At 41.4% G+C, this 15644-nt stretch overlaps 1 protein-coding gene across 4 annotated transcripts in view; it reads right to left on the bottom strand.

The window, feature by feature from the left end:
* RGS6 (regulator of G protein signaling 6) overlaps window positions 1–15644 on the bottom strand; it is a 296480-nt gene that overhangs the window by 62838 nt on the left and 217998 nt on the right. For all 4 annotated transcript variants that reach the window (XM_068162146.1, XM_068162148.1, XM_068162147.1 and 1 more), the window contains 7 exons: window positions 15238–15288; window positions 13294–13400; window positions 10941–10992; window positions 8132–8196; window positions 5143–5219; window positions 1950–2031; window positions 1363–1437 (listed from right to left, as the gene is read on the bottom strand). In XM_068162146.1, coding sequence (XP_068018247.1) covers window positions 1363–1437; window positions 1950–2031; window positions 5143–5219; window positions 8132–8196; window positions 10941–10992; window positions 13294–13400; window positions 15238–15288 — 509 coding nt within the window. The remainder of the gene's footprint in view (window positions 1–1362; window positions 1438–1949; window positions 2032–5142; window positions 5220–8131; window positions 8197–10940; window positions 10993–13293; window positions 13401–15237; window positions 15289–15644) is intronic.

Raw genomic sequence — 15644 nt, 5'->3', positions numbered from 1 at the left:
TAGTGGTGGTCATGTCAGTGTTAGGTTCACGGTCAGTCAGAATGATCTCAAGGGTCTTTTCTAGTCTAAATTATTCTATATACACAGAAGAGCTAAAATTTGCTAGAAGTCAAAGACACTGAGATTGCTAATGATCCAGTCTTTGAAATGATTAAAGCTGGGAAACAGCTCTGAAATTCTGTGCCCAATAATTTCCAGAAATAGGACCCAAGTACTTTTGTCAATTGCTTGTAATGCTATGGGAGTGGAGAGCCAGCAGACATCTGGGACACAGTGCTCCTTAATGCCCTTCTCAGCTGTATCTGTCACCCAGCCTGTACTGCTTCACTTGTAAAATGGGAGTAGTAAATTCACAGATCACAGGATCACAGGATGTTAAGGGTTGAAAGGGACCTTTGGAGATCATCGAGTCCAACCCCCCTGCCAGAGCAGAACCATAGAATCTAGTGCAGATCACACAGGAATGCATCCCAGATGAGTCTTGAAAGTCTCCAGAGAAGGAGACTCCACTACTCCTCTGTGGTGCGTTGAAAATTTTCCCCAACATTAAATTGCCAGACCAGCACAGGTGAAAGCAAATGAAGCTGTGTTTACAAGCAAAACTACAATCTACAATGGAATGCAATGAATATGTACAAAATACACAGTATTTACAGGTATTTACAGTTTATAAACAGCACAAGAACCCCCTGGCCATAAACCAGGGGAGCTAATAGCTTCCCCTTCCCTGCTCCCTTCCTTACCTCCCTGGACACAAAGGGACAAGAGGAAGAGCAGAGATTTGTTTGTTAGACTTAGCCAAAACAAAGCAATGCAGCCAAGGCCAGCAAACCCAGCAAGAAGCAAGTTAGTGTCCCCCAGAGTGAGGAAGCAGAAAAGAGACAGAAAGTTAGCCTACACAACCAGCTTATGTTTGGTATCTGTCCAGTGGGATTGTTTAGAACTTACCATTATTTTTCTTTTTACATCCAATGGTAATTTATTTACATTCTGCCACTTTCTGTTCAAGACCTGAGGAAAATTTTCTAGGCATAGCCAGAAACTACCACACCCTCTGGGGAGCCTGTTCCAGCACTCTGTCACCCTCACAGAGAAGAAGTTCCTCCTCATGTTGAGGTGGAACCTCATAGTTTATATCCATTGCCCCTTGTTCTGTCACAGGGTGCAACAGAGAAAAGCCTGTCCCCTCCCCCTTGACGCTCAGCCCTCAGATACTAGATTAGAATCAATATTTGCAAAACACTTTTTTTTTCTGGTTCCTATTAGGAAAGTCTGATATAATGTAGGTGTCAAGTGTGATATTTACTTAGAACACATAAAACCCCCCAAAACTCAAAAACAACTCCAGAAACACAAACTGACCTTTTTCACCTTCTGTGGGTTTTTCATACGACGACACTTTCTAATGTCCATTTCTGTGGTGTTCACACAGCCTGGCTGAAAAGAGATGGTAATTGTGTTACTCCTTTGCTTACAATCCACATGCTACCTTACCTTACTAAAAGATACAATAAGATCCTATCCAAAATTCTTTCCAGCAGCTGGTGTCCCATAAGTCATCCTTGCAAAACAAGAGAGTGCATATACCCAAAGCTGGCATCTCAGCATCTAATCCATTTTCTTGCAACTTTGGCACCGAAAGGAAATGTCTCAGCTTAAGAGTGGAGCTTTTGCTAGGAAGTCTGAGCCAAACTGGGTAAGCTGATTTACTATCGTACACAAAACAAATAATCATCAAACCTTCACATTTCTCATGTATTTCCAAATCCATTGTTCCATGTATGCACATGCCTAAAATAATTTTGTAGACACTTGGCGTGTTTTGAACTGCGAGGAAAATCCATGTGGTGACTTTCCAGGCAATGTCTTTGTGCATGACACAGTGTTTACCGGTATTAAAACTTGCCTGTCAAAACCTAGAAAGCCTGATCATTCAAAAAGAGCTTTACCACAGGCCTGTGCACATCCCAGAATGCTCTTTCCTGGCTGTCCAAAATCTTTCTTTCTGTTTTATCCTTTTTCCTGTCGATTCTGAAAACAAAAGCATAATATGAGTCAGCATGCAAGTAATGCTTTCTTTATGTTGCAGTTCCTAGCTGAGGTTTTAACTCCATGACACAAAAATTCAGAAATCTCCTTTTTTTTGTACAGAAAAAAAATCACACTCACACTGCTTGCAAGGCTATGTGCCACAAACAAAATATCACTGATGTTTCTTCCAATATGTGTCAAAGAAGATTTTTGCATTAAGGTGGAAATTTTACTTTAATATATGCTTTTTCATCTGGTAAGGAAAGTAACCCTTCCTGATACTCTGCCCCTAGACCCTGATTTGGCAGGCTGGCAAAGTTTCTGTTTGGCTTTGGCTCTGTCAGGACAATCCCTGGGATCTATTTGCTCGAAGTGAAGTTCTTGGGCAGAGCTGGACTGAGGTCCATGCCCCCGTGTACCCCAGTATTCAGAAGCATCATCAGTATGAACGCAGGTATTGTAGGGGCTGCTATCCCAAGAATTTCCAGCAGAAACAGCGTGGGCAACACTTGGGGCTACTCTCCTTAGGACTCTGCCTGCTTGCCCCAGTGGTGGCAGAGGGAGAGGTGACAGCAGAGGTGACTGGAGCCAAGCTTGCTGTGTGGCCCCATGCAAGCCAGCTCTCACCCAAGAGACACACACTTGGGCCAGCACAACAGCACCTCACTAGTTTTAGCCTAGATACAGCCAGTGATTTGATTTGCTCAAAGCACACAGATCCACCATCCCTTAAGGTGTTCAAGAGGGGACTGGACTCGGCACTTGGTGCTATGGTTTAGTAGTCATAAGTTCTTGGGTGACAGGTTGGACTTGATGATCTTTGAGGTCTTTTTTCAATCTTGTTGATTCTACGATTCTATGATCAAAGGCTGCCAGGAGTTACTCAAAGCAACTGTTGTCCTATCCCCTGGTAGCACTTAACTCTATGTGTTTGGTGCCTCATTCCAATGCTTAGCTCTATATGGGAGCAAAGTCACCCCTGTAGAGATACTGGATAAGGCATGGGAAAGGAGAAACCACCTTTGCTTCCAGAGCAGGACTGAAAGGCTGACAGCATCACTGTGCTGGGTTCTCACAGTTCTGCCACCCATGAAAATTAAAGCAGTGAGAGAAAACTCATGCAAGCTGGAATTTCTGACTGTTAGTTTCTCCCTCTCCTGTTTTTCTTTTTGAAGGGGTCCTTAACTAAGTCTGTGCTAGAAATGTACCAAAGGGATAGAAAATGGGGGACTGAAGTTTCTGAACATCTGTCCCCACAAAAAGCCCAAGACCCTCAAAGATCAGTACAGCTCTCTGAATTCCCCACCACAAGACTGAGATAAGGATTCACCCCTGTACAGGCTCTGTCCTCACTGCCAAGAAGCAGTCACTGCATTGTGCTGAGAAGCAAACACAGACACCCAGCCCAAAGCCTAGTTCTGTGAGCAAGCCCTTCATGCTTGGCCACAGGGGAAGGTAGAATCTGCCAACCTCACACCACAAAGTGCACACAAACTGGAGGTACTCTGAAGATCCATGACTTGTCTTCACAGGTTCTTGCTGCTGAATTCAGGTTCTTGGCACAAATCCTCAAACTTACTGATAACTCAGTATTTCATATTTGAAACTACAAAAACACAACATAATTAGATGCTCTGTGGCTGCGGTTTTTAAGCAATGTAGGTACAGCAGTGGAGCAAACAAAGATGTGGAACATAGAGCAGAACCCCCTAAGCAGGAGGAATGTTTTCAGGTCTTTTTGGTTTGTTTTGCTTTTTAGTTAATTCAGAGGTGTGAATTACACTGTGAATTCCAGTTCTGCCTTGTGGGAAAACTGAAGGCTGAACTACCAAATGATCTGTGAACCAGGAAGGTGAAACAAGCCAGCAAAAAAGGTTGATAGTGGACAGTCCATGCTTACATTAAAAAAAAAAAAAAGAATGCAGAAAAGATGAATAAATGATCACCTCAAGAACCTGATATTACATTTTTTACTTAGGTAATAATTATACACTGTGGGCAGAATGCAGAATTTTGGTTTGACTTACATTATTTCATTTATTTATTTATTTAATCTTGGCGATAAACCTTTAAGCAACTGAAAGCACAGTTGCTTTTTTAACTTCTAATTTTCTTTCCCAAACAGAACACTGGTACTCTGGTCAGAAAAAAAAAATACTAAAAAAACTCCCTTAATTACCTTGTAAATTAAAGGATAATTACCGTGTGCTTAAGTAGTGCATAATTACAATGTTATTAAGCAAAGAATTAATCAAAATTCCAAAGAGTTAATCAAAGATAGAGACATCCACCTCAGCCACACCCTCAAGAAAACATGTTCCTTAACATCTTATCATCTAGTGATGAAAGTGAAAATTCCTTCTAGTGGCACAGAGTGTCAGTACTGGTGTTCTCATGGGCCATCTTCACCAACCTTTCCATTTTGTAGGTGACAGTTACATGCACAAAACAAATACGGAGGAGTTTAAGTGCTAGTCTACAAACCCTGGACCATGCCCATTTGGCACCAACAATGACAACACTTGGCAACTGCTTTCAAAGGGCAGCTGAGGAATAAAACACCTAAATCTGAGTAAGTTTGATGTATGTTGTACTAGTTCTCTACACAAATCTAGTAGCACAAATTAGACTTCAGAGAGTAAAGGTACAATGGAGTCAACTGGGGAGTGGTATAAATGAGAAAAACAAATCCAGTGGGCTGTAAATACCACCCTTATTATCACTTCCAAGTGGCAGCATTTTTAAACTGAGAAATATTTTACAAGCTTAGAGTAACATAGACAGATGACAAAGTTCTGTTATTTCCATTTATATAAAACAAAAATACTACAGCAAAGTAGAAGCAGAATGGGAAAGTGAATTTACCCAGGCTCCCAAGGTGAATCCAGGCTCAGGAGCTCCTGACTAACATTTCTATGTACAGATAATTAAACCCATCTTTCTGGCACAAACTTTCAGAACTGGTTTTGAATTGTTTCTAGTCTGCCAGAGACTGAAATTCACCAACACCTTCTGAGCTTAGCTGCAGTAAAGACTTTGACAGAGAAGTTTTATCCCCTTCCCTTCACAGCTCTAAGTACTGGTGCAGTTTAGTGCTCCAGGGTTACTCACTTCACTTGGGCCTCAGCTTGCATGAAGATGAATTCCCACTTTCTTGCAAATGCTCTCTGAAGTCGTGCTAAGTTTTCCTGATATAAGATGAAAATAACAGAACAATTAATCCCTGCAATTATGACAATTGCTTGAGAGCACAGTTGCTATGGTGAGTGTTTATTTTAATTTTTTATTAATTTTTTTCCTCTCTTTTGAAGCTGGAAAACTCAAGACACAGAAGTCAACATTGGTTTCAGGTGAACTGTCTTGCAGGCAAAGCAAGGTTGTAACACATTCTTCTGGGCTGCAGCCCCATAGCTGCAGCCAAGGGGGCCCTGTCAGGGAGAAGTAATGGAGTGTGGTGAAGACAGCCTGAGCTCTACTACGAAAATAATGATGGACTTGTTCCCAAAAGATAACACTGAGAAGCTTTGTTAAGCTGATGCCTTTCATTTCTGACAGCAGATGGCTGCCACCTGCACATTTCCCTCTCATCCTCACTTTCCCTTTCTCCTCCCACTGCTTTCTTCTCTTCAAGGCATTTTCCAAGGTGCAAAGTCTGAGCATCCCTTGCTTTGCTCAGTCCTGGTCACTGCTGCGAGCATTCTGCAGCTGCACAGCACTGAAGGCTAGGGATTGCCAGGATGATTCACAAAGGGAAATAGCTTGTTTGTCTGAACAATGAACATCACTAACTGCAATGACTGGGTCCAGATGCAGCCTTGTTCTAAATCTTCAGTAAGAGCTCTGGTCCAGAGCCATTACAGAGGGTGTCATAACTGAACATTTGGAAGTGGATGCAACTTCATCACAAGGTCAAATTCAGGTCATGGCCAGAATTTCAGGCTCAGATGGCACTCCAAAGTCACACATCCACACTCACCCTGATAAGGATGCCTGATGCTCTTCTCCACTACAGCTGGTTCAACTCTTGGAAATAGTCACTGAAAATGGACACTATTAATTTTACTGCTGTTCTTTTGCTTTTTATTTCAAGAAAGTGTTTAAGTGTGTGCATTTCAATGCTAGAAGAAATCTTCCTCTCATTTAAACTCTTGAATAAGACAAGGTATAAAGCTTGGCCCTTTTACCACCAAGACCATGTAAGAGTTTCAGTCCATATACACAGAGGAAAACAGTTAAGCAAATGCTTTACAGCTGTGCTGAACTGTGATGATTTTCTTTACTGTGGCTACAAGGAATAACTACTTGTAATTATCTGTAAAAACAATTTTTGTGGGTTTCTTCTTTTTATTTACTTTGTTTAAATTACATTCACATGTGCCCTCTGGAGTAACTATGCTGAAGTCAATGAAACATCACCAGTTGAAACAATATTTGAATCGTGCTTATGTTTGGCCAATTATAAACAAAACTGAACGCAATTACGCAAGCTTAATCATATCAAGACCCTTGCTCTTCCAGCACAAATGGGCAGTGGGGGCCCACCTATGCATGCTGTCAGCAAACCTAAAAATGAGGTGTATCTGACAGGCTTTGTAGACATTCTCTTTGGAAACTCCAGGTTAGTACTGATGCTTATGGAGAAGCTTTCTCATGCTATGTCTGAAAAAATGTGCACTGTATACAGGGCTCCTTCCCACTCCTGTAAGCCTGTTTCTGTCACTTGTGTGTAGCTTACATCTCCAGTGCTGGATCTGCTTCAGCTCCCATAATGATTGGGAAGAGTCGGTGCCATTCTTATCTGATTGTCTCTAATTAAGAGAGCGAAGTTTGAATGCAGAAGTAATCTCTAATTGTGCAATGCAATATTCACAAGAAAAATGAGAGACTGCCAAGTTCTAATTATTTGCCATCATTGGAGCATTGCTACTCTCAGTAGACACCAACGTGCAAAAGTACTTAGCTCTAGCCTCACTTCATGTGTGTGGGAGTGTGCACGCTGCTGAGCAGCCTTTTGTTGCTTTATGGTAGATCTTTAGAGTACTTAGAGTTAATTGGTTGGCTGTGAGCAATTTTAATAGTTTTAATAATGAAATCAGCAATATGCAGAAGAGAAAACTCAGCAAAAGGATGTATAAGTACATGCAGATTATTATATTCTTTCCTTTATGCCTTGTACTTCAAGATTGGAACTCCGGATGCATTTCCATGGTGGACTAGAAAAAGGGGAAATTTTGCATGTACTTTACTGAAAAGACTAAATGGTGTATATATATACATACATATCCATGTGCACACAAGTCTCAAAACATAGAAGGCAAGAAAGAAGGAAAACATCTATATTTGGGGAAAAACTGCCTAAAATATATGTAATGTAAATGTTTTCATTGTAAAACCCCACAAACACAGAAGTCCATTAAGAACCAGCTTTGCAAACAAATCCTCCAACAAAAACTCACACTTGAAGTTCAGCTGTTACACTGTTGAGTTAGTAAACAACAACAAAACATCAATATGATAGAAAGAAAAGTTCAGCTAGTCAGGAGTGTTACACTGCTGGTATGCAAAGAAGCTCATGCAGGCCTTCAAAGCCCTTCTGTCTCAATCTCATGGCTCCTCTCCACCCAAACCCAGCACCATCTGAAGGTAAGGTTGGAGGATATTTTTTTATGGATAATCATATCATAACAGAAAACAGACCCTGAATAAGTTTGAGAAACAGTCCAATATCTGAAAACTTTTGTAACTAGACAGGCCATCAACGATTTCACTGCCCAATAATCCATCTGAAAAATCCATCATTTCCATGCGATAATATCTGCTGTGTAAACCAGGAACAGGAAACCATTATAAATTTGTGTATAATTTGCCCCAATCTTGGAGGGCTGGCTGCACTGCAGATGCTTTCATGTGAGATGCAAAGCCAGTGAAGTTCCCTGATCATGTTCTTGATTGTCACCAGATCAACCTTCACAAAATTCTGACAACTAAAAAAAGGACACAGTAAAGGCTGACCCCAAAGCACAAAATGGTAGCATTCAATTAGCAAGCAAACCTCTCCCCCCATCTCCCCAGCTTTAAACTCTAGCAGCAGTGTACCTACGGCTTCATAATCTGCCAGCTCCAGCCTAGCTTTGTTCTGCATGGTCCGTTTGCAAAGATAAATGGCTGAAGGGAGAAACAGAATGAAAAACAATTACAGACATTATTAGAACTAGATCTTTAAAGAGCAGAGGGTGGTCCATGCACTGTTCATTTTCTTCAGCAAGCAAAATGAGGCAAGGAATGAGAGGGCTGAATACCCACTTGACATCACCCTCTAGTAATCTCAGAGGCCTTAAACATCTGGGACACCTCATTTAGAAGTGCTGAGAGTAGATGCCAGGATCTAACAAGATGTCTGAGAAAGGGACAATTGCTTCTGGGGCTGGTAAAAGATTTAACATTAGCAACCTGTTCTTGGGAATATGCCTGCCAAGGTAAGCAGCCCTGCACTTCTCTTCCCCTTATTTTTTATTTTTCTTTAAAGGTAAAAAAAAAAAAGGTAATCGAAATTCAGGATATTGATGTGAGAACAGACATACAGAATACAGGCCAGGTCTCCAGATCTTAAAGTTATGATCTGAGCATTCTTTCATATGCTCCATCCACTTCTCTACACAATTCAAATGCTTAAGAAAAGCCTTCTCACATTTCACCCTAGGGAGACTGCTGAAACTGATGTGGTTTGGGATTCTGAGGGACAAGCTGAGTCCGGCGCACAACACCAAACCAGCCCCAGGCTGTCTTTGGGAAAAGCCTCTGCTGGACCTGCTAGCTCACCTCATTTCCATTGCAAGTTGAAACACAAGGTTCCCAGCACACCATGGGTATACAGTCAGGTCTGAACTACATAACAGATGTCTAGTGCTCTCATTCCTGGATTAATTTTATAGCTTCCTTGCGTTTTGCCCTCTCTCATGCTGCATGGCCTGGTACTTATTGTCAGACAGTGTACCAAACTGGAGCGGGGCAGAAGGCAAAGCATCATCTACAGAAAACTGCCATAAATCTTTTTTTCAGAAAATGTCAGTTTTTCTTTGAAAACCACAGGCTTTTGGTTTGCTGGTAGACACAACTGTCTGACACCTTCATGGGAAACTTTAATGGGAATCCTATACTTCTATAGAAAATGTATGAAAACACACAGGGCTATCCATGTAATTCTATTCTGTTCTGTTCCTAGAATTCCAGCACTCATATAATGAGTGAACATCATGCATGTAACCAGAGCTGAGCAGTTCATGCATATTTATACATCTCAAGGGCAGTTTCCTCTGTAAGCCATTTACAACACCAAATAAAGTAAGAGTATTTTCTCAGGCTAGGCAGTGACCTGTCAGCAAGTTAGTTCCTGTCCTGTGAGTGGATCCATGCAAATAAATAAAATATAAAAAAATATGAAGTGCTGCTGGGATTTCAGTTTTGTTTGGGTCTACTGCTAGTTTGGGATTAATTCCTGGGAAGACTCCATCTGTACAGACCTCTGATATGCAGGCTGATTATAAGCATATGTTAGAGATTTTTGGGACAGACGAAAATCTGTGAATACAGGGCTCAGAATTAATGCAGTTGCAGCTTGTCCAGCAGCAGGTCAGCTCATACAGAGCTTTATTTTGAGGTGTTCTGCTCCACTCAGTGCCCTCCCAGCACAATAATCTCACTACAAAACTAGTAAATTACCAGGTACTACAGGAAAAATCAGAACTCCCCTTGTCAGATTGTTAGTCTGATATTTACAGAATATGTATGTGGCACCATTCAGACAGTTACACATGGTGGCTGTAAAATCTGGAAACAATTTTGTATATAGGTAAACAGCATCATGTTTTCTCCTAAGCAGTTCCCTCACTGGCATAAACACATAAGTCTGTGCTGGCTTCCCTGCAGATGACAACTGCAAATGAACTATCACATGACAGACACCATTGCAGGCTATTTCTCCACTCCAGCAAATGATTTCCAGAATCCATACTGATGAGTAATTATTGCTTGGAAAAGAAAAAAACAACAATTAAATGATTACTCAGGAAGGAGTTTTAAACTGATCATAGATTATGAGATAGTTCAAAAGAAGGACTTCCAGAAGCTCATGTTTTATGAGCGCACACATGGATTCACTTCCTCTTCCAATGCCAGGCCAGGATGCAACAATTGATTTTATCATGTAACTGTGAAAGAATTGCAGCTCTGGAAGAGACAGCAATATTGCATGCAGACAGCTAAAGATAACAGTGCTGACATTTTTTCTTTAGGTATTATTGCCGTCTACAGGCACACACATGTTTAACACACCATGTTGCACTTTATGAGCTCATAAACCATGCTTAGGCTTCTCTTTTTTTTACCAGCTATCAAGTAGTAATCTTAAAAAAATGGAAAAAGTAAATCTGATGTCATATATCAGAGAACTTTAACTATGGGTTGCCATCAGTTATAGGCTGGTTTATTGATCAGCCAGATGAGTGCCCAGGTGAGGTAACTTTTTATTGATCAACGTATCAGTTTCAGCTACAGATCAGAGTATGTTCTCCCGCAAAAGCAATATTGGTACTAGGTAAGATTCCCAAGGAGCAGTATTCTGCGTGTCATAAATCCTGCTGAAACAAACACAACTATGGGAGAGTGAAGGTACTGGTAGGCAAAACCCTGGCATCACTAAACACAATGGCCACAGCTCCATGGGCCTAGATATCCTGGGATTTCTTTTCGTGTAATTGAGATGGGCACATATCTGCCTCTGGTGCTGCAGTCTGACAAGAGATTCTGCTGATGAAGTGTTAGGATGGTCAACAGTAATTATTTTAAGTATCATTTGTTTCCATCACAAACATTCTGTACTAACTTTTTACAATGAAGTGATAAACTCTCACCATAATCTGTGTTTTCTGGTTCCCAGCAGTTTGAAGGCCAGAAGTATGGTGCCTAAGAGATGAAAAATAATTGAGATAGAGAAAAACATTACAAAGACAAGCACAAACTCTATAGCCCAGTCTCTGTTTTCTAGTTCCCAGCAGTTTGAAGGACAGAAGAACTGTGCCTAAGAGATGAAAAACAGTTCAGATAGAGAAAAACATTACAAGGACAAGCCCAAAGTCTAGGAGAACAGTCTCTGTTCTCAGGGGAAATGCTACTACAGATGTCAGTAAAAGAGAGGATGCTTTTCCAGGAAGCTATCATCTTTAACTTTCCTCACTGCAGGTCAATAGAGATGCTGTAATATTAGAATCTCTTGAGAAGGATGTCTAGGATCCTGATGGCATTTTAGACATTGCTTCCAGCTCATCTGAATGTGGACCTCTTACCCTCTATCCTCAGAACCAGGAATTAACAGTTTTTTTCCTGGGTTTGTTTTCTTTATTTGTTGTTTTTTGGGTTTGTTGTTTTTTTTTTCAGGAGCATGATAAACCTCATAATCTTTTATACACGCAACACACCACTTGCTTTTCTGCATCAGCTGCCAGTATAGCTGGCAGCCTATAAAACAATTTACTTTTTAAATATAACAGGTGGCAGAGGTTAAAACTCAGCTGATTAGAGTCATTCTGGAAGCAGAAGTCCTGCTAAGCCTGCTGCTTTTGTTTTTCTATCCAGGTCTGCATATTGTACTTACATCAATTAATTAGAAGGCATTATTACATGTGGCTGCATTTAAGTCTTAACATGAATGAAAAATAATGTCCCTGTGATCACACAAATTACAGAACACTGTTTTACATTACTAATGTAATGTAACAAATGGGTGTAGGGCATTACACAGACACCACTATCTGCACTAATATACACTGAGAAAACACAAAGGGATCAAACAACACAGGGATCAATGCTCCTCACTGATATATAACTTAAGAACTTTGTAAGATGCTGAGCTACTGCTGAAGGAGGGATGGATGTTGAGGTGGAAAGTGGCAAGAGGAGAGTAATGGGAAAGAAACATGATTCTATAAAAAAAAAAAAAAAAAAGTATGAAGAGAACTGTTGCAGGACATGACAACAGGCAAAGAATAAGCAAAAGTTGTAGGAACAGATAAGGGGGAAAAAAAACCTCAATAAGGCATCAAGGCAATTGGATGGTGTGGTTCACACAGGCTTAAAATAAGGAAAATAAATTATATCGAATCTAGCTCCCAAGAGCTGCACAGGGCAACTTCTTATGGTGTCATTCTCTTAAAACAGAGAAAGAGCATAACTAGATGAACAATCAATATTACCACTGCTTCTGTCAAGCATTAGGTGACAGGAGAAGCAGGACTTTCAGAAAAGCAAGGGAATTGTAATGAAAAATCTTAGTGTGAATGATGCCAGGCAACCGAAAAGTGAGGAGGTCTGTGGTCTCCTGGGCTTCTTTGTTCATTGTACCATTGGTCTTTCATATGACAGCACAATACCACATTAGCAGCAGGACAGTGAGCATGAGCAGCAGCAACATCAGATGCAAAAAAGAGAACAGGCTTTTCAACTAAAAATGAAAGGGGGGGAAATAATGTAAAGGAGAAAGGAGGATGACCAGGAGAGAGGTCACAGGAAAGATAAGGGAGCTGGCTGGGGTCGTTGTAACACAAACTCTGCCAGCAGAATTATGCAGCAAGATTCCAGGTTTGAACTTACTGCTCCTTATACAATCTGCCTGAAAGGAGTTGTTGTGGATCAAGCACTCGGTTAGGTTGGAAGTTGACAGTAGTGAATTTTGGACAACGCATGGAGCTCAAGTGTGGGATGCTTTTAAAATTCAATACATCTGGAGGCACAAGGACACTGAGAGATAGACACATCCCATCTTAGGTGATTGCCAGGGTTACATATCCTTTGTGAAAGAGCCACAGCCTGAAGCTTGCCCCTCCCACATTAATTCCTAACCAAGAGATAATAAAACATTGAATTTTCTGCTGTGCCGGAGCTTGACTGTCCAACTCCAAAGTTTTCCATAGTCCATTTTGCACAGCAGGGTGGCTACTCAGCTGTGCCAGGATTAAAACCTGAAAGCCATTTTCCTTCTCCTGGTTTAGCTCAGATCTAAGTACAACAGCCTTGAAATCACACACCAGGAAATCACAGGACATATGTGTTCATCTATGTAAAAACTGTGGGTCAGAAATTAGAAGATATAAACTCAATCCCTAGTTTCAGAGACATAATGGATGTTTAAGGATGAAGACTGAGTGATTTCAGCAGCATTACTTCAGGGACAGTAGAAGGGGCCACATGAGAGGCAGAAGGCTCACCAACCTGAAAACGATAGAAGGTGCCATCATCTTTCAGGGTAAGGACATGGTCTGAGATCGGAAAGACATAACCCTGTGCAGCAATAAGACTCCCCAGGTGTATTGCTTCTGCTGTGAATGAGAGAAAACAGCAGGGATGTGTCAGGAAGATTTGCACCACACACTCCTCTGCTTTCAGTATCACCTAAGACTTGATCGCAGTATCACAGTATCACCAAGGTTGGAAGAGACCTCAAAGATCATTGAGTTCAACCTGTCACCCAACACCTCATGAGTAGACCATGGCACCAAGTGCCACGTCCAAGCCCCTCCTGAATACCTCCAGGGATGGTGACTCCACCACCTCCCTGGGCAGCACATTCCAATGGCGAATGACTCTCTCCATGAAGAACTTTCTCCTCACCTCGAGCCTAAACTTCCCCTGGTGCAGCTTGAGACTGTGTTCCCTTATTCTGGTGCTGGCTGCTAGAGAGAAGAGACCAACCCCTTCCTGGCTACAACCATCTTTCAGGTAGTTGTAGAGAGCAATGAGGTCACCCCTGATCCTCCTCTTCTCCAGGCTAAACAATCCCAGCTCCCTCAGCCTCTCCTCATAGGGCTTGTGCTGAAGGCCTCTCACCAGCCTCGTTGCCCTTCTCTGGACACGTGCCTCTCTGTACCCACACTGAATCCTTACACCTTCCAACCAAACCGTGCAAAGCAGGAGAGCAGAAATCAACCATGAAATCCAGAAGAAACACTGTTCAAATGTTTAACCTGCTGGTTTTGTGGTTACAAAATGTCACATGCCAGGCCAGCCCTAGAGTCTGAAATACAATTTAAAGCACATGATCCACCACAGGTGACAGCTGACAAGAATGTTCCATCAGTGAACTCCCCTCGCCTCTACTAAATCCAACAAACACCTGCAACCCCAGGTCATTAGCAGCATGTTTATTCATAAAGACAAATCCTGGCACTGTAGCACTGCTGCTCATTAGAGGAAATGGTGTGATGACAAAAGCAGAGTAGGTATCTTGGCACTGCCAGTGTGACCTTCACCAGCACAGAGGAACATCTGCACAAAGTCTTCAACCCTTGCCAGCTGTTGAAAGCTGTAGCAACTTTCTCAGTTTTAAAATATGCATCGGCTGCTCCTGCTCCCCCAGGTTGATAATAAAGCTATTGTCTGCAGCTGAAAGTCAAGATTCCAGACTTGACTGGACTCATGACAAAGAATGTGTGCATAGGGATGCTCTGGGTGAGACACGCTGCCTCTGTCTCTGCTTTTGCATGTTGACAGTAGGCAACAGAAAAAAAATGTGAAGCAAGATGCTGGATTTTTCCCTTTTCCAGGAAAGGAAAAGAAGCTTCTGGACTTGCAGATCTTTACCTCTCCTTTTCCCAATAGTTCTTAGGTGTGTCAAAATTATTTTAGTTTCTCTGAAGAGTGAACTATTTGGACCGTGCTCATGCACTGATCACTGTTTGTCCATTTATCTATTTGCTGTGATAAATTAACAGCCATCCCTGATGGTGTCTAGGTCTCCTTGTCCTTTATATCCTGTCTGTCAGGGCTACCTTTCTCCAGACCTTTTCTCTCCACAGAGCTCTCCTTTCTTCACTTTCAGTGACAGTGAAAATCTGTCACTGCATTTGCCTACTTAACCACACACATACACCAACTTCCTCTCAAAGTCTGAGGACAACCTTTAAATCAATCAGTCTTCTGTAGGTAGCAACAATTTCACAGACTCCTACAAAAGTGCTTTCTGTGTGTTGCAGTGTAAGGCATTAGACTGAATTAAGATATTGATTCTTACCTCTTTTCCTCCTCCTTCACATCAATGCTTAAATCAACCTTGTTGTTTTACTGGCATTTCTGAGTGCAGCAAAACAGAATCTACTGTCTAATGGCACACATGACATAGACAGAGTATCTGTTCATCCCCAGCTGTGGTCAGCTTACCTGGATCTTCAATGCTGAGGTTCTTCATAAGCCACTGCACAATATCAGTACCTTAAAAAAAAAAAAAAAAGAAAAAGAAAAAAGAAGGTGGTTAAGGAAAAAAATAAAGTTAATAAAAGGAGTAAATAAAACATTAAACACTATGACCACCAGGTTTGAGAGCCCAAGAGAGAGAGAACATCGAGACAAATACAATAGAACCGACATGACTTTTATTCCATTTTCCTTTTTATCACCACTGAGGTTTCAAAATGTTTTTCCTTCTTGTGACACACTGTAATTATATAGCTATTGACAAGTACTAAGTCAGAAGATGTATCATCTGTGATGGGAGGCTTAACAGGCTTTCAGTTAGGTAACATAATGGTTCCATGTAATTTGTTCTTCCCAGTTGCTTCTGTCACACT

Source organism: Melanerpes formicivorus, unplaced genomic scaffold, assembly GCF_026170545.1.
Source record: "Melanerpes formicivorus ecotype bairdi unplaced genomic scaffold, bMelFor1.0.p_v2 SCAF_62, whole genome shotgun sequence".
Classification (NCBI taxonomy): Eukaryota; Metazoa; Chordata; class Aves; order Piciformes; family Picidae; genus Melanerpes; species Melanerpes formicivorus.
The sequence above is the reverse complement of the archived record's forward strand: the minus strand, read 5'-3'. Positions and strand labels throughout refer to the sequence as shown.